This window comes from Styela clava, chromosome 10 (genome assembly GCF_964204865.1).
Source record: "Styela clava chromosome 10, kaStyClav1.hap1.2, whole genome shotgun sequence".
Classification (NCBI taxonomy): domain Eukaryota; kingdom Metazoa; phylum Chordata; class Ascidiacea; order Stolidobranchia; family Styelidae; genus Styela; species Styela clava.
This window is the reverse complement of record NC_135259.1, coordinates 13,681,185-13,699,466: the sequence shown is the minus strand read 5'-3', so window position 1 is coordinate 13,699,466 and position 18,282 is coordinate 13,681,185. Positions and strand designations below refer to the sequence as shown.

Here is an 18,282-nt window from a genome sequence, read left to right as displayed (position 1 = left end):
ATATTCCTATAGTTTTACTTTGTGTCATAATCTCAAATATTTCTAATATCGCAACTACTGTATTTGCGCCAGTTATACCTCATTCTTAGGATTTATATGTTTTATCCTTCATTCATGTTACTTTTTATTCTAAACTGTAACAGCGCTGTAGGTGTCGCGACCCCGGTCACACGAATAACATAATGAGTATTATATATATATATATATATTTATTCATTGTATCAGTTTTTTTTTTAAATTGTTTTTGTGATGACAAGTAAACGATTGATTGATTGCGCTGGCAACAAGATGGGCAACTTCAAAGCATCGAGAGGAAATGCACCGCTTGTAGTATAGAACTGCGCATTATAACTAGGGTTATCATATTTTTGTGACTTCAAAGTGGGACGCCTCTAAAGACAACAATCCCTTATTAGCTGTGATCCTGTAACTTCACAGTTTTCGATTTTACTACGTAGGCCTACATTTAAAGCCATCCGGCTTTTGTCGGGACGGCGGGACAAAACGCTAAAAAGCGAGACTGCCCCGTCTAAATGGGGACGTAGGGTAAGCCTAATTATAACTAATTCATTATTAGGCGCCATTCATTAAATGATGCCATTCTAATATGCATGAACGACATTAGTGTCATCATTATCCCATATTAATCATTTTGACCATAAAAGCACAGAAGATCTGCGGTGTGTTTGCTTACCTGGAGCTTGGGAAACAAGTCCTCTCATCGCTGCCATCAAAGTGGATTTGCGGTTTTATTCCGAATTTGAGCAAAACTATCACTCACAGTAACATATTTAGAGATCATTTGACAAAACATTCATTTACAACTAGCTGTTCACTAGCTTACCGAAGGAGTAGGTTGCATATGAAAGAATCACTATAAAAGGGCTTTCTAAGCAAAATTTAATGAAAATCGTTGGCAGTTTTTTCATCTTTTCAATAATAAGCCTTGTTTGATTCGTATTGCATTTTGTTGGTAATATTTTAATGCCTCCAATAACATCTGTATTATTCTACGCCATTAACCAAATTCTATACTAACACATTATATTTCTAAATAAATCGAAATGCTTATGAATGGATTATAAAAATAACCGTAATTAATCCTAAATACTTCTGCCCATAGACAAATTTCACAATAGTTTTAATCATTACTAAGCAGCGCCTTTAATTTCAGTTCCCAGCTTTGCAAATTACCGTACTTCTCTGGCGGTTAAATTGCTGGCAATGTAGTACATATCAGAAGATACGGTGTTACATACCGAACACTGTTCGCCTTGTCCATCGAGGTGGTGGCAACCTATTTAGGTAGATAAGCATTTAAGGCACAATGACTGGTTTGCAGTCGGAATGAAAAAATGACATTTACGAGATAAAGTAAAATGTTCTTGTCGTGAAATCATGGGAGGATCGCAACAGGATTTTGCGTCTGAGACAGGAAGTGGAAGCATTGCGTCGGTTTTGCACTTCATGCAAACGGAAAATTATCCATTGGCACATTTTTTTTGAAAAATCAAGATAACTCTTGGGTATGCTGGATTCAATATTTTCATTCCAGTCCACGGGCAACCGTTTAGTACTACATTTCGATTTACCATTCTTAAAATATGGAGCGCTCTCCAGAATGTGCAACTTGAAATGCATACTATTCATGTCAATCCATGGCCGTGTTCCAATCAGATATATAGTAAGTATGCTATTAAAAGTATAGATGTATATTGGCATTATCAGTCAAATTTTCAGTATCGACTAAATGTAGACCGATATATTTAGCATTCTAATCTGATATGGAATGTGGTAAAAAATAAGTTAGAATACTGATATTGAAATTCTCGTCTATCGTTACTCTATTTAAAAGCTCTCGTTCTGTCATAGATCTGAAATCAGGATCAGGACTTTTTAGCAGTGATAGGCAAATCTTTATTAAATACTTTTTGTAAAAAATTACTTGAAAATATTCGGAAACACTATATTATATATATAAAAATAAATTGCAAACTTTATCCAATAAACAGTGAGACTTCAGTAATAGGTAAACACAGGCTCTTTTAAGGATGTAAGTGCATGGAGAGTTTTCATATTCTGAAATAAAATTGAATCGGTTATGAAGATGATTATAGGGCTTTCGTTAAAAATCGCAGCTCCGATATGAATAACAAACGATAAAAAAACAGACGATCACTTAACGCTAATTAAACAGAATACTTTAGTTTGATTTGATTACAATAATTAGGGCATTTCTAAAGGGAAGTGAAGATTAGGGCGAAAAGAAATTATTCGAAGGTATTGACGAAAATTTCGAATTGCTGCTATCTTGTTTTTTATTATCCCTCGAAATGAATCCACCCTTTTTTTTTATTGAATCCATATTTTTACAGTGCAATTCCGACAATTGACTCTATTTCTTTCTAGTGAGTTATTGATGAAACTTATTTCCTATTGTGTATGAACACTCAGCGAACTATATGAATGAGGAATTCTATGTTTGTAGTAATTTATGTGCCTGGACCTGGAGGTTCCAATTACAATAAAAAAGTCACACACAATTACATATCCTTCAAGTATTTAAAATTTGATTCGAAAAAAAAAATATTCGATTGATTCTGAAATCATCAGGTATTCAAAAAGGTCCAGTCCCAGTGGAGATCGATCTTACTGGCACACGTGATTTCCTTTTTCTGCTAACTACAAAACTATATAACATGGCACACCAATAACTAGATATCAATATAAACTTAGTCGCGAATGTACATTCCCAGCAAAACTAGCTGATATAATAGTGCCGTCATAAAATTTTGGAATAGGACGGTTTCCATATTTATACTGCGAGCGAGAAAATCCTAAAAAGACTGCTTAATCACGTGATGCCCATGTCCTCTTCGTCAGATAATCATGTTATATCCGGAAATACTTGACAATTGTTCAAAATTTATGTATGTAGCGGTTACGTTACGGGTACTTGCTGTGACGACAAGTAGTCCAGCAACTTCACTTACAAATATTCTTGACCGCATTTTTAACGATCAATGAGATAAGGCATCCGCCATTATACCTTTTACCACGATTTAGTTAGCAAATTACATGATTACAAACATTGTTAAATAAAACCTAAATCGTTTTTCCAACAAATCTCTCAGTTGATGGGGTGGGTGGCTTAGTGGCAGAGAGCTGGATGATGTTGGCATCACAAGTATGATATACGATATACGGGCAAAGCGGTCCAGGAAAGATTTCGTTTCTTCTAACAACGGAGAAAGGCGAACATGCTAAATTCATCTACGATACGAGTGTGCTGGTCGAATTCATCGTTTTACATAGAAATTTGGCAGCATATCACGCGTTCATAGTATGTCATTATGTAACTCGGCTGCCATCGTGTTGACATAACCCGACGATTGAAAGATCTCGGAGGACATATCTTCCCTCCCCGAATAATTCAAATTTAACCCTCGGACGATGAAGGGCCAATCACGCATTATCACGTTAACCTGATTTTCACTCCTATAAAATGTAAAAGCGAGAGAAATTCCCAAAATGTCTCGACACAAAAGACAAATAACTAATGCAATAATAGCAAAATTCCAGCTGAATAAAAAAAATGAACCGAATGTCACCGAAGGTGTACCTGAGAAATATTTTTAAAAAATTGGCTTGAAATATCGGGCCCAATAGAAATCATAGAAAATTGAGTAATATCCATCTTTGAATACTGACTTTTGAAATCGATTAGCACATTGTTAAAAAAAAGAAAATTTCACAAAAATAAAAAAACGCAAAAAAAAAAAAATTTCGCGAATCCATTAGGACCATTTCGTGTCCAATAAAGTTAACAAAACGGCTCAATCCCCTAGTTAACTATATGTAGAGTATACAGATTTTTGCTTGAAGCGATAGGAAAAATAGAATTAATGATGATAGAAGAAAGGGTTAATTTAATATCACGCCATCTATGCTGTACAAGATTTCCAAAGAATAATAAAAAACATTGATATAAATATACCTAACGGGCGTATCACATAACTCTGTTCTCGACAATCGTTTTTAAACAATAAGAACACGTTCCCGACAAAAAGAAACTTTTGTTCTATTGTTTTGTTTGTTTGGGGTGAACTAAATATAGATCTTTGAGGGGCATTGAAGGTACAATCAAGAAGCTCTAGACCCGCGGAATGTAATAATCGTGAATAGTCCCACCTCTTCATTGTAACGATGTATGTATACTTGATTATACATGGCATGAGATAGCAGTGGATAATATTACGATGACTATGACTACCACAACAATGTCAGCAAAATTCCGGTCATGTCCAAAGTTTTTTTTTCATGAAAACTTCAGTTATGTGGAATTCGCCTGTAACTTCACTCTGAGATAAATCTCCCCATTTTCGAGTGAGTGCACCAACCGAGCTTTGAGAAAATTGTCTTATAAAAAACAGCAGAATAAAAGAACAAAAAATTTGAAAGTAATTGAATATTAGTTGTGAAAAGAAACAATTTTTTACAACGATGACCACCCCAGCGAGAACAACAACAATTTTTCAAAACGATCCATTTGCCTTAGTGTCTAATTATAAACCATAAAGTGAATGATATTCACAGATTCGAGTTTACTACAAATATTGAAACAGGAATACAACTTTAATTTCTAGCGATATGTTATTTATTTATGTGAAGAGTTAAATTTATATTCCGATTTATTGTAATCTCTATTGTTACTGTATGTGTGGCAATATAAAACCAGTTCACTTTTTTAAACAAATTGGGTTGGCACGCTAGGGCATTTGAACAAATATTGACTGCAAGAGATAAGTGGGGACTTGTGGTTGGTTCAATTGAAAAGCAAACTATCATCAACAAAAGAATCGTCCATGTATAAAACATGGATGAAATATGAAAATAGCATGTGATTTTACTATGGCCCAAAATTGATCCCAAACACTTTAAGAGTTTGAATTGCGAAACCTGATAAAATATTTCAAGTGCGTAACTAAGGTAACCTGATGTGAATGTAATCAGGATTTTAAAAGCTGATGTATTCAATTCTGAATTGCAAATGACAACAAAGGATTTGTCAATATATTAAAACACCATGATCAAATATAAAATTTCAATATTATATTTTAGGGTCATATTTGAATTTAAAAATATTCAATTTGTTGCTATACAACCAATAAAAACACTTTCAAGCTTACTCAGAATCAAGAATTGAATTTATGTATCAATATAATAAAACACAAAAACCACGTTTAAACAGAAAATCACAAATTCAAATGTTTTAGGTCATATTGAAATTGATCCTATGCCACCAAAGAAAACACTATTAAGCATATTCAGAATGATGAATCGAATTTGTGTGTATTATTTTTTCAATCAGAAATATCTTATCCAAAAAGTTGTTTTGTCAAGGATATACTTCCGGATAAGTCCTACCACTGAAACAACCTTCCCACTGGCAAAGAAAACATTTTCAAAAGTTCTCATAACATATTTAGTTATGTTAGAGGGTGGACAAAAGTCTTGCCGACATATAAATAATATTATCTTGTGTAATGTATTTGTTTTGTTCTCTAGTAAAAGCAATGACTTGTTGCGATTTATATTTTATGGGACCAAAACAGAAATGACATCCTCCTGAGACATATTTCATTAAATCTACAAAAATTTTGAATACAAAGCATAATATGTGATGGTGTTTTTCCTAACAGATATACCCAGGTATACCAAAAATGAATCAAATTTTCAAACTGATTTAACATTTCAAATTATTGATTTGAAGAATACCGTAGTTTTTATTTAAAAAATTTTATTTTTGAGAAATTGAAGTCTCCTTCAATAACCAAAAAGACTTTTATTTAATTTTTGACAACTATGACAAATTGAGTTAAACTTAAAATTAACTCTTAAGTAGGCCTATTATCATTATTTGAATATGACTCAATCTAGAATATATTTGGTATTCCAAATTATTATTTTAAGATTTATTTGGAATAGAAGATATACAGATTTGGCCATATCTTATCTAAACATTTTTTTCTGAAGGTATATTTGATTGTTAAATATGCCTAATCATGTATGAATGTCTACGTTACATCAAATTATTGTCTGTGAGGAAATTTAATGCTTCCCTAAGTTGCCCCCAAACAATGGAAAGTACAACAACCTATTGTCTGGAACAAATCTGAAATCTCCTTATCATTCGGAACAATGAACACAAACGTATAAAGAATTTTTCTTCATAATTCTCAGAATTTAACATGAATTAAGCTGGCTTGGTGGCAGCGCATTGTGTATCAGGTATTAGAAACAAGATTCTCATCGAAACTCTGATTACCAATTATGCGACATAGATTACTGAACGAGGATGGTTACCATAATCGCTGGTTGAATACGGCTTCCTCCATCATCAAGCTCATGCATCTGAAATTAATGACTGGGTAACTATCCCCCACTCAACACGGACTGGTAACCGGACGAATACCATGATTAAGTTGTCCTATCGGCTTTCTTTTCCCCACGATGTATATGAAATTCTTATCCCACCTATATTAATAAGCCTTGTGATTATAAAAATTACCCTTTGAATACTTGACATCACGTCTATCTCATTCAATTAATTTTTTTCAATGAGATATCAGAAAACTACTGTGAATATTAAAATTTATTTCCACAGTAACAGCTGTTAAAAATGTCATTTAATTACACAGTCATCTTACCTTTGAATGTATAATATTTCCACCTAGTTGCAAGGCTTTTTAAAACGGAATAAAAATAAGTACAAAAACTTACCTTAAAACACTATGACAATACACTTGAAAGGAGTGGAGGATGTTGGGGACCCCAGAAATACAAAGGATTTGAATCTTTATCTTCAAATTTGAGCATAAAACTTAATTCAATTGCTTCTGATTTTGTTATTGCAGCCGAAGTTCTTCTCTTTCTTGTTCCGTTTGTTTCTTCTTTAGAAGCAATGAGCAATTTCTAACAAATAAAAATGCAAGTTTTGGGGGAAAGCATTATAAATTAAATTTATCATTCTTCAGAAATTTTCCATAATATCGCTGCCATTACACGATTAGGATTTAAAAATTAGGATTTCGAATATGTGCTATCAAACAGGTTTTACGACGATTTATACCATACCTTCAATATTTTTTGTAACTCTCGAATTATAGTCTTCATATCAAAATTGGCTCCTGATGCTTTTCTCATTGCTTCATTCCAAGGAAATGCCAAAACAAAATCTCCAACTCGTGTTCTTGGCCATGGATTAGAGGGACTCATCTTTGTTGCTTTTGTACTTTCAATACTGTATGGCGACTCTGGAAAATTTTCATATAATGATCAGAACCTGATAAAGCATGGTACTTGATCAGTTGCTATGCCAATACCACTTAAAAGGATTGTAAAATGAAACTAAACTGACATGAGTAGTCTGAAAAGCAAATCATTTTTAACAACTTCAATAAAACTATAAATTATTTAAGCCAATGTGAATACACATAGCATGTTATACAAAACTTGAAAATTAAGACTTATATATAAAATTATGTGTATAAAATCATTATGTATTAATAGAAATTTTCGAACAGAATCTTGTTATAGAAAATGTGTTTCATACTGGTAAAGTGTTGAATTGAAGTGCATTTCACTTTTAGAACGACTATGATATTCCACATAGCAAAGAGCATACAAGGTACCTGTTTTTTTACCGAATGAAAAGATTGAGTTTTGTTTCATTAACATGTGTGGAATTATGATATACATACGGTAATTACATATAGTAAAAACAAAGCATATGAAAATTATTACTTGATAAATCAAGTCCAGGTATATGAAACAAATAACTTGCTGAACACTCATACACCCGACATGAACTCGAAAGCAGACAAGAGGCTGTGGTTCACAATATGAATAGACAATATAATTGGATTTACTCTCTCAGCAATAAATATGAAAATCTTAAGACTTTAATATCTCATACAGACTTTTATTTAAAAACTTTTCATCATCCGATATCTATATGGTACAATACATCAATAATACAATGCCCTTCCTATTTCCACAAAATATTCATAATAAAATATTATTATTGTTTACCGAGAAATAAAAGGTGATAAATCGATGTAAATTGGCATAATACAGTCCTTGTTCAAATAATAAAATGGTCACAAGAACGCGAGACTTACGCTTAAATCACCAAACTTATTTTAGTTGTCATAACATCTACGCTATCAAATCCTATCTACTTCCGATACTTTACCAATATTCAAGCCTCACCTACGATTTTACTCTGAATAAAACTGGAAATGATGGAAAGAATTTCTATAAAACCATACTTCAATAAAATGCAATGAATACAATCCTGTTCTAATGCAATAATTCAATTTAAATATTCAATTCATGTTTAACAAAAAAACATATCGAAACCAATGTATATTAAATATGGAAATTCAGAGTTTGAATTTGGAAATGCAGAAACAATATTTTTCATTTTTTAGAGTCTTCAGAAATTGTATGTAGTCTTTTGCGGTTATACAAATACTGTTGGACTCCAAATGCTTAATATGATAAGTTTTCAAACAAATGTATTCCAAATAAATTATTTCTAAAATCAGTTCCTCAGTTCTACTTTACAATATTTGTTTATTACAATCCTACTACAAATATTTTTACATGGAAATTACAATTACAAAGAATATCAAATTTGTAAAAATAAAAAAGCTTTACATTTAAACATTGGTACTGAAAATGTTATTCTCTTTTACTGGTATTCTATTTAAAAAAAAATACTAACTGTGGTAAACTATCGTAATAATCAAACTGCATTACTAATAGAAAATAAAAAAAATTCTTAAGATAATTGCCATAAAGCTAGATTATGCGCACCCGATCCCCAAAACTCAATTTAGTACTCAGAAGAAAAACAGCATGAACATTTCTTTATCTGGATTTACAACTAACCATAACAATAAAAAGTAATGAGATTACATCTCGAATAAACCCATACAATGCACAAGTTGTAATAAAAAGCAAAATACTTACTGTAAGAGCTTATTGCTTTTTTTCTTGAAAATCTTTGAATTCTTATTTGTTTATTATCCGTAGAATTGAAACTTGATTGATGTGCATCATCCCTTACTGGTGTACGACTGATCGGAGCTGAATTTATAATTTTCTTTTTTCTCAAAGACCTAGTATGTCGGTTTAAACCAGGATCCTCACTCTCATCGATGGATTGCATACTCATAGCAAGAGTAGATTGTGGAGTGTTAGTTGCTTCGGCTATAGGATGGAGTCTTGAGTCTTTGAGTTGACTATCTACACCTCTGTTATAATCCATCGATGTAAGTGTAGACTTAGACGAACGATTGAAACGAGGTGTCGTGGCACTAGTTTGGATTCGAGGCAGTGTCTTGGAATAGTTGGGTCTTGATTGTAGCCTGAAAAAACAAGGAGTAGACCATTTAACATATATATCACTAAAACTAATCTGCAATTTTATTTCCCTCATTTTATATTCAATAAAAAACCAGCTATAATACCTCTTTGGACTAGATCACAAGTTCCCAAACTTTGCTAAATTAGGAAACATTTACTTTCTTAAAAACAAAGCATACACACTGGATCTGACTTTATTTATTAACATTAATTACTGCAAGAAAAACTTTATAATATATGCCTATATAATCAACTAGCAATAAATAAAATCCGGATAATATTTCAGTTACAACTTGCAAGGTATAAATTTCCATAACATCAAATTTAGAATACATATATTTAAAAATAATATAAATATTCATAATAATAAATATAATAAAACACCTACACACGTTGTCATTGTATCGGATTGAATTGGTCCTTATTAGCTTGAGTATTTTAAAAGAAAACAACAGTCTGGAAGTTTATTACATTCGTGTATTTTTGTGTGTGTGTTTATTTTTATTATATTGAGTTTGTTTTTGTGAATTCGTGTTGGTGAGCGGGCACATGATGCTCATCTTGTTTTGAATTTTTTTAAGGTTTTCCTCGCTCTCCAGAATTCTCCATTTTTTATTTGTTTGTATTGTCAGATTGTGGAGTTTTCGAAATAAACTAAACTATCTATCTAATAAAAAACAACTGCTTATGTACCTGAATGGTTTTCTCGAGGCAGTTCGCTCCTTTTCAGAACTCCTGCTAGAAGGCCGATCAATTACAGAAGATTTTAGTAGTTTCGTTGCCATGGTGTGTTTGTCGGACCCCAACAACCAACTGCCATCCGTTGTAAAATCACTATCTTCATTATCCTCCAACAAATCAGTTCTGCCAGTCAGACAAACGCTTTCTTCTTCAGCGAGATAATGTTCATCATCATTTCTGTTTAATTTATTAACTTATTTCACTTCAACCTAGCGTTTTACAGTGTAAATAAGGCTAATATGTGCCCATGTTTATCCCTTTATTGTTTGTATTTTCACTGCTCCAGTTTGCATAACAGGGGCATGTATTGTAACAATATTCACAAACTTGAAACCCCAATATCATTTTATTATTTATATTCATGTTTCATCAAAATGTTCACAAGCTGATTAGAGGCATAATCATTGTGCTTTTATGGTTTATATCTATTTATAATCTCAAAGTTCACAAGATACAAAATCACCTATAATCTATGTATATTATGGATTTTGAATCTTCTTTGAAGTTTTGGCACCTTCACTGAATTCCTGTCTTGTGGTTGGATTTTTGCACAATGGCGAAATCGAAATAAATTATCTATCTTATCTTATATATTCACCATCATTAAATGTGTACAACACAAAAATAGGCATAAATTGTATTAATAGGGAACAAAGTAGACGAATAAGAATCGCTTGACATGATACGAAATATTAAATCATGAAATATTATTTGTATTTGATATTAAATTCCTTACCCTGCATGGTTTTGATTATCCACAGATGACTGACTAGATGCCATACTACTGTTGCTCAAATTTCTTGGAATGGAGGTCATAGATGATATCCCGCTATCACAAGATTCACCTTCTGGAAAATGAACTTATTTTGTCACAAAATCCAGTAAAATGCCATCTAAAAATGCTGAAAACTGAATATAAAATTTGTCTTTTCAAAAAATATATTTTAAAATAAAAATGATAAAAGTTGGTCATTTTTTCGGTAAAGTTATCCTTTTTATTTCCTCCAGATTACTGCTAATTATTTCAAGTAAGTAAAAGTATTAAGCCATTTCTATATCCAACTTGTATTATTAAAAACTGAGACAATTAACCAAAATTTATCTTCTATCTACTTCTGATCATCTTACAATTTTAATTTGGTATTGTTCGTTAGTAGCTTCATAGTAAGTACCGGTAATACACAAAGAAAACAGACTAGGGCTGGCCAAAACCTTCCAAATTAAAATTTTCAAGTGTGGAATATTGATTATATAATATATTGTAAATAGAGTCATGTTCAATAAAAACATACAGAGGAAGAAGTCTGAAATTTGAGAAAACATGAACATTAAGATACACAGTGATACAGGTAATTTGATTTATAATTCCTAGTTTTCAGAAATTCGATGAAGACCTTTTTGGATATACAGTCACTTCAAATTAATGAGTTTTAAGCGGTGTGGTGCATCGTGCTAAGCGTTAGGGACTCACTTGCCACCGTATCTATGAATAATAACCTGCGTGGGTTCAAATCCTGTGGCGGAAATTATATGCGAGATGATTGCTCAACCTCTCGCCGCCATTGGGTGGTTCAAGTCTATGCATCTGGAAACTAATCACTGGCCAACTGATCCCATAACTGGTAACCGAACGAAAGGCTGTGGTTCGCCATATGATTAAGCCGTCTCATCGACTTTCCTCACTCCGGAGGTTAATATGTACCGGTAAATCCTATGCTATCCTAAAAAATTCTAGATTACTCCCATAATCAAGATTCAGAAATATAGTATATAATAATATTGTATTTGTTTTGGACAACCTTGAAACGGTGTGACTATTGTAATTGACAAACACTATTGTTACCTTCATCTACTAGTGTTTTGACAATGCTTGGTAGTCTTTGATTGTTTTTTGACAAAGTTGAACAACGAGGTGTGACATGTTGTTGAGATCCAGTGTTTGCGTCCCTTGGTGATGATTTATATCTTCCCAACAAAAGTGGACTTTGCTTCGATACTCTTGGTTTAGAATATGTATAGGAATTGGAAGATGTAGAATTGGATGAACTATCATTTCGTACGTAAGATTTGCGTTGGCTATTTCTTTCATATCTAAAACGTGGTTGAATATGATACACATGTTGTTTTTGACAAAAAGATAATAAATCATTCAACTATAAGTTCATCACTATGGCAACATCAAGAGATATCAATGCATAAAAATATTTTTTTTGAAGAAAATGCAATGACCTGGTGTCTGAGAGTGAGACAAATGCAAAAAAACAGAAATAATCATAAAGAAGAATACTTCTTACTTTAATCGGGAAGTAGAACAGATACTTTATGTTACGAGCCATTAAAGTTTCAACTATTCTCTCTCTTAAAACTTACCCTGAGTGTTGAGGACCACATGTAAAGAGCAAAATTTCACATTATATTGGTACACTCTGTTCACTGATAGAACCGCGTTCGCCAAAAAAGTGAATAGTTTATATATAGTTAATAATTACATAAACCAGTTAAAGGGTAATTTATTAATTAATGGATAATAAAAATCCTAAACTTTTCTACATTTACTCAACAATACTCTTACTTATATGCTGAGTTGTTTTGCATTAAACACAAACAGACTAACCTTCGTGGCGTGCTGTACGTGGGTGATGGACTCCTACATTCCCGATAAGATTTTCCACCTCTTTCAGCGTCACCTGCTAAATATAAATTTGAATTTAGTTGTGATTGAATCGCATTTTAATGATTTATTAGTATTCTAAACAAAACTAGGACTAGTTATTAAGAGAAGTAAACATTAATAGAATACCTTTGAAGTTAAGGAGATCAATTAGATCATTGAGCATCGAATGTTTCGCTATGAAATCTGCCTGGCAATCCATACTCAACGCTGGACTGAAATTCACCTAACGAATATGAAGAACGATAGTTTTTTTCACAAATTTGAACCCTACTTTGTGAAATTTCATGGAAATTGTCAGAATCAAAATGTCGTGGAATTACTAACAAAACAACTATATTTTTTATTTATGGATAAGGCTCTATGTAGGCAAGTACTATATTTTATTACAACTGGGTTCTTTCCAATCGCAATTGCCTACCCAGTTTATTACACTAAGGTGGTGGGCATGGGATTTGAACCTGGGATCTTTGGCATGTGATAATAGACCAATGTATCCACATTCACAAACTGAAGGTAGGCATTTTTTAGAGATATAGAAAAATCAATGCAGTAGTTAAACTGAAAAGATGAGTATATATTATAATAAACTTATTCATATCTATGATATCACACAAATTACAATTTATGCTTATAGAAAAAAAATACTGTATTTCATATAATAAGTTATATTTATTGTTTACTTGCCTCCAACAACCATGGCTTGAAATTTTGATCAATAAGAATATCAAAACCAAATAATTCGAAGCAGCTTTGTGATTTTGGAACTGTAGGAGCTTGCGTTGCCAATGTTAAAACAACTATATTTGTTATTCTCTGCCACAACAAAGTTTCGTCCACATTATCCATTTGTCGAAAAAAGTGTCGCAGCTATAATCAGAAAAAAAAACAATATCTTATCAAAGTCAGCATGGGCAATTGGTTGATAGTTGAGCATGACCACCAAAAACAACATTGCAAAATAGGTTGGGGCCAAATCCTCTCGCCTTCAAAAACGCCTCCCCAAAGCAGAGATGCCAAAACGCCTGATTAAAGTTATGGGAATGATTAAATATGCAAAGTATGATTCAATTTGAACACAACTTAGACAAGATTTACCTGGGTTAGAGTCCATTTGCATCCAGGACCCACTCGTTCTTTATCTGCTGAGTATGCGGGACCATATTTATTTATTGATGTATTTGTCAAATGTGAAAAAACATTCCCTAGCTGTCCAAGATCAAACTTATCTGTTCCAAATCTAACAATTCCTTCCTGTAAATAGAAAGAATCATTTTACAATGAGTAGGAATGGAGGGACTCGAGCTAGAAATATTTTCAAAACTCAATCAGAATCAGTTAAAGGTCAAAGGTTAAAAGACTCAAATTATACGACAATATGATATGATTTCATATTCCGTAATTACCTTCAAATACTAGTCAAATAACAACTACTTGTTACTCACCTGATAAATATAAATTGTGAGAGGATGAAAACTTGGAACACAGACATATATTCTCAAATCAAACTTATATCCAGAAATAAGTAATGGTGAGCTGATATATTTCTGAACTATCACAGGGCAGTCATAATTGAGATCTTTCAAATCTTTGAACACAAAAATTCCACGTCCCCTTGACAAATCAGTTGGTTTGCATATCCAATAAACATCCTGAATTAAAAGTGAATATTTCAATGAATACAGTTTTAGTAGGCTTACCATACGTCCCGCTTTAGGCGGGACAGTCCCACTTTTCAGCGTTTTGTGCCGCCGTCCCGATAAGTCAGCCAAAAGTCTCACTTTTCCAGCATAATACACAAACATGTTCATGTTACTGTTGTTTCTGTGTAGCGCAACGTTAGCCTTCTTACTGAAGGTGAATGCGTTCGTTTCCTGCTGATTCCCATTGATGGCAGACGTATCGCATATAAAACCAATACTAATTATTCTAAATTCGAATCATTTGTACCGGTATCGTTAACGTCAATTCCTTCCTAGTTTTCGAACTGAACCCGATATTTAGACAAACAATAAGCGCATGAAATTTTGATAACAATATGACAGACAGCCGAGACAGCTTTAAATGTAGGAATATAGGCCTATGTAGTAAAATCGGAAAATGTGAAGTTACAAAATCACAGCTAATGGGTTGTTGCCTTTGAGGCGTCCTGATTTGAAGTCCCAAAAATATGGTAACCCTAAGTATTAGTATTGATGAATTTGTCGACTTGAACAATGGTATGAGTTTAGGCCTAATCTCTAAGCTTACAATTCCTACCTTCCCACTTTTCTGTGTTTCTTTTGCATAATCTGACACAAATTTAGTATATTCATTTGGTAATATGTATGAAAGTGGATGGAAGTCATAAACTGAAGCACCATGAACACACCTATAAAGTATAAAATATAGTCTACATAAAAAACATATGAATGTTAATGCATGAATTTTGAGTACGAAATTACATTTATAAAATAACATAGATTTCTAACTGTAAGCCAATTACAAATAAAAAAAATTTAAAAAAAAAAATTTAATTTGACTTGTAGTCAAATATTTAAGTCATTGTTTAATTTGACTTCAAGTATGACCCCAAATCTATTTAGTCACTTGGTATCCAACCTCATTCTTCTTAAATTTCTAACAAGACAATCTTTTCTTGTAATTGCATCAGTACGTGGGAAATGATTGAGTCTCTGCCAATGAGCTACTTCAGAATGTTCAGATTTACGGAATCTTTGTGTCCTCCACCATAAGTTCCACTCTCCTTCATTCTCCTCTGCTTCTTCATCATATTCCGTCCAGCCACGCTCCACCAATATCTAAATGTGAATATCCAATTTTTATTATAATTCTTGATAACCCATTTTTAAATTAATTCGTAATTGTGTTAGAATTCAGATGTAGGTACCCTCTAACACTGGAGTTTGTCTGATTATTTTAAATGGCATCTAGAATACTTATACTTGACTGGTACCAATCGTAGTTAGCCATATCATTATGCTGTTTGGCAGCATTCCTTTCCCCAGGATGAACATGAAAATCCCCATCCTTAACGACTCAGGATTTTTCTTAGTTTTGTGTTACATCTGGACACTTCAGGTCAGATATGAGCATATTTACATAATCCAGTAATCTGATTATCGTTCCAGATGTGCGGACATGAGCATTGCTAAGATTATAGAATAACAAGCAAAACATTCTAGAAAATCACCTGTCTGCCAGAGCTAGGAAAAGAAGCTAGGTGTCAAAAGAATATAAAATATCGACTGCTTTTTCTCATAAACGTGAATTTAAGAAAACTTGCCTGTCTTATAACATCAGGTGTGTGCTCAGATAGACGAAATACAAGCCCATCCTCAATTGATTGAAGCTTCATATGGTTTGTTCAAAAGGTATAAGCAACTAAAACAAAGATGGGTAGTCTAGCTATAGCTGTATCTGTGTTTAGTTTGGGCCTATTCCAAGTTAACTGCAGAATTATAAAACGAATTTGTTAATGATTTATGTATTCTGGTATTTAAGCATGATGGTGCAGGGGAAGATAGTTAGATGTAGTATCGTCGATAGGCTATTTTAGTACAGTGATTCTCAACCAGTGGGTCACGAAGCTATTCAAGATGGGTCGCGAAGTGTTTTCAAATATCACATACAGTTTTCGATGAGATCAGAAAATTGTGGCATTATCATTACATAATACAGTAATAATGTAACCATTGGAATTATGCGTTGTCGCGATTCCTAAAAGGGCACCGGGCACACTTCAGAATTCTGGAATTGTGTTAAACATAACTAATACTGTATTATATGATTAAATATTTTACATATTGTACCGGTATTTATTATCGGTACTGTATTCTGGTATTATAAATGTTTTATTGTTTCTTATTTCGAATGCTGTTAAGTTATATGCTGTACTGTGTAGTCTATATGAATCAATAAATTCAATTTACCGGTACTGTTTTACCTTTCTGCCAAATCTGTGATTATAAAATTATACTATAATTCCGTCCCGTCAAAGTATACTACCGGTACCCATTCTCCATTCAACGATTACAGCATAACAGAATGCTACATACGGTAGCGCCACAATACAGAAGTCTGTCTCGCTTTTGCCTCGCTCAAGTCTAACCCGGCGTACCTTCGCTTTGGCAACAGAACTTCCCGATACGCATCAATAAAGGTAGGAGCGATAGGTCAAAAACATCTTGAAAAATCATCTCATACTTTTTATTACAAAATGTTTGATGCTCATTTTTATAGTTTTTCGGAGAAGTGGCGCTTATAAACTGGTTTAAGTGCGTGATGCAACAACAAGTGTCACATTAAAGTCATTTGTAATGTAATTGTAAAATTAATATTTCAGTAGCACGAATAAGATAGGTTCACGGGTTGTCGCAGTCTTCTTAATTTCAACATCTGATTTTAGTCAATTTGGAAAGACTCCAGCAGTAAATCTACCGGCATGGACACTCGAAAAGGTTGACAGCCAACAAATAGAGGCTTGGCAAACGTACAAGTTTTGGTATATTTGTATAATCCGTACATTTTCAGACATGTAGCAAACGCACTGGGTAGAGAAAGTAGGCTACATCATTTTTTACAATCAGTAATATAAACAAAGTAGAACTTGTTAAATACTTTTCATAAAAATTTAAGTCAAAGAGGGGCTTGTCAAGCACATCCTAAAAGTTTTGTTATATTTGTATTTGAACACGAAAAAACTACTTACAAAGATGTAGCATATCAGGGATCAGAAATGAGAATTTTTTAACAGTTAGTAATAAAATTAATTACTTTGTTTACAAACCGGTATAAAAATACAAAAACAATGCGCATATATTTTGGTGAGATTTATCTATTGAAAATCAAATTTTGGTCATGGAAGTGAAAAGCGATAATTATGATAAATGGAATAGCTAAATATATGCAGAGCATAATACAGAAAAATGCTTTATTATTATTCAGTGCCAAACCGAAATACATATTTTAAGGAATTTGGAAGGCAGCATTAAGGCAATTTGGAAAGCCTCGAGCAGTATGGCAACTCGAAAAGATTGACATCCGACAAAAAGAGGCTTTTCAAACACATCTACATGTTTTGGTATATTCAAATTTGTATACGATAAACTATTCTCAGTGATAACATACATCAGGTTGGAAAAATTATAATATTTTGTTCAATATAATTAATAAAAATAAAACAGAATAGGTGACAAAAGGATGACGCCACTAAACAGACGCTTGCCTAATTCACCCTATAAAATTTGGTATATAAAATTAAATTTTAAAAAATTATTTTTAGTGCCAAACAAATATAAATATTTCAGGCTATCTAGGGAATAGGACGTCAGCAATCTAGCATGTAAATCAAATTGGCTTATCAAACACCCTACAAAGTTCAGTATACTTTAATCAGTAAAACGCTTTGTTTGTCATTTAATTTCATTTAAGTC

The 18,282-nt window shown here is 32.7% G+C and overlaps 1 protein-coding gene across 3 annotated transcripts; it reads right to left on the bottom strand.

Annotated features, from left to right (window-relative positions):
- Nucleotides 1–1,893: 1,893 nt before the first annotated feature.
- On the bottom strand, nt 1,894–16,294 carry LOC120338301 (uncharacterized). 3 transcript variants are annotated; one of them, XM_039406280.2, is made up of 15 exons: nt 16,134–16,294; nt 15,449–15,648; nt 15,107–15,218; nt 14,293–14,499; nt 13,946–14,101; nt 13,535–13,717; nt 12,977–13,073; nt 12,791–12,866; nt 12,020–12,267; nt 10,913–11,024; nt 10,129–10,353; nt 9,040–9,437; nt 7,138–7,316; nt 6,784–6,975; nt 1,894–2,079 (listed from the first exon to the last, which is right to left on the bottom strand). In XM_039406280.2, exons 1-14 carry the CDS (start codon nt 16,203–16,205, stop codon nt 6,793–6,795), a joined length of 2,448 nt encoding a protein of 815 aa, XP_039262214.2. In that variant the 5' UTR covers nt 16,206–16,294; the 3' UTR covers nt 1,894–2,079; nt 6,784–6,792. The 3 variants fall into 3 exon arrangements, with proteins under 3 accessions (XP_039262214.2, XP_077973438.1, XP_077973439.1); XM_078117312.1 differs by having other exon boundaries at nt 12,791–12,863; XM_078117313.1 differs by lacking the exons at nt 15,107–15,218; nt 15,449–15,648.
- Between the last annotated feature and the right edge of the window lie 1,988 nt (nt 16,295–18,282).

Bases quoted from the DNA above. Each gene is read 5' to 3' on its own strand.
- LOC120338301 (XM_039406280.2), bottom strand. From the start codon at position 16,205: ATGAAGCTTCAATCAATTGAGGATGGGCTTGTATTTCGTCTATCTGAG. The intron at 14,500-15,106 runs GTAGGAATTGTA...CTTTTAATTCAG, and splicing joins AAACACAGAAAAGTGGGAAG to GATGTTTATTGGATATGCAA. The intron at 13,074-13,534 runs GCAAGTAAACAA...CATATTCGTTAG, and splicing joins TCAAGCCATGGTTGTTGGAG to GTGAATTTCAGTCCAGCGTT.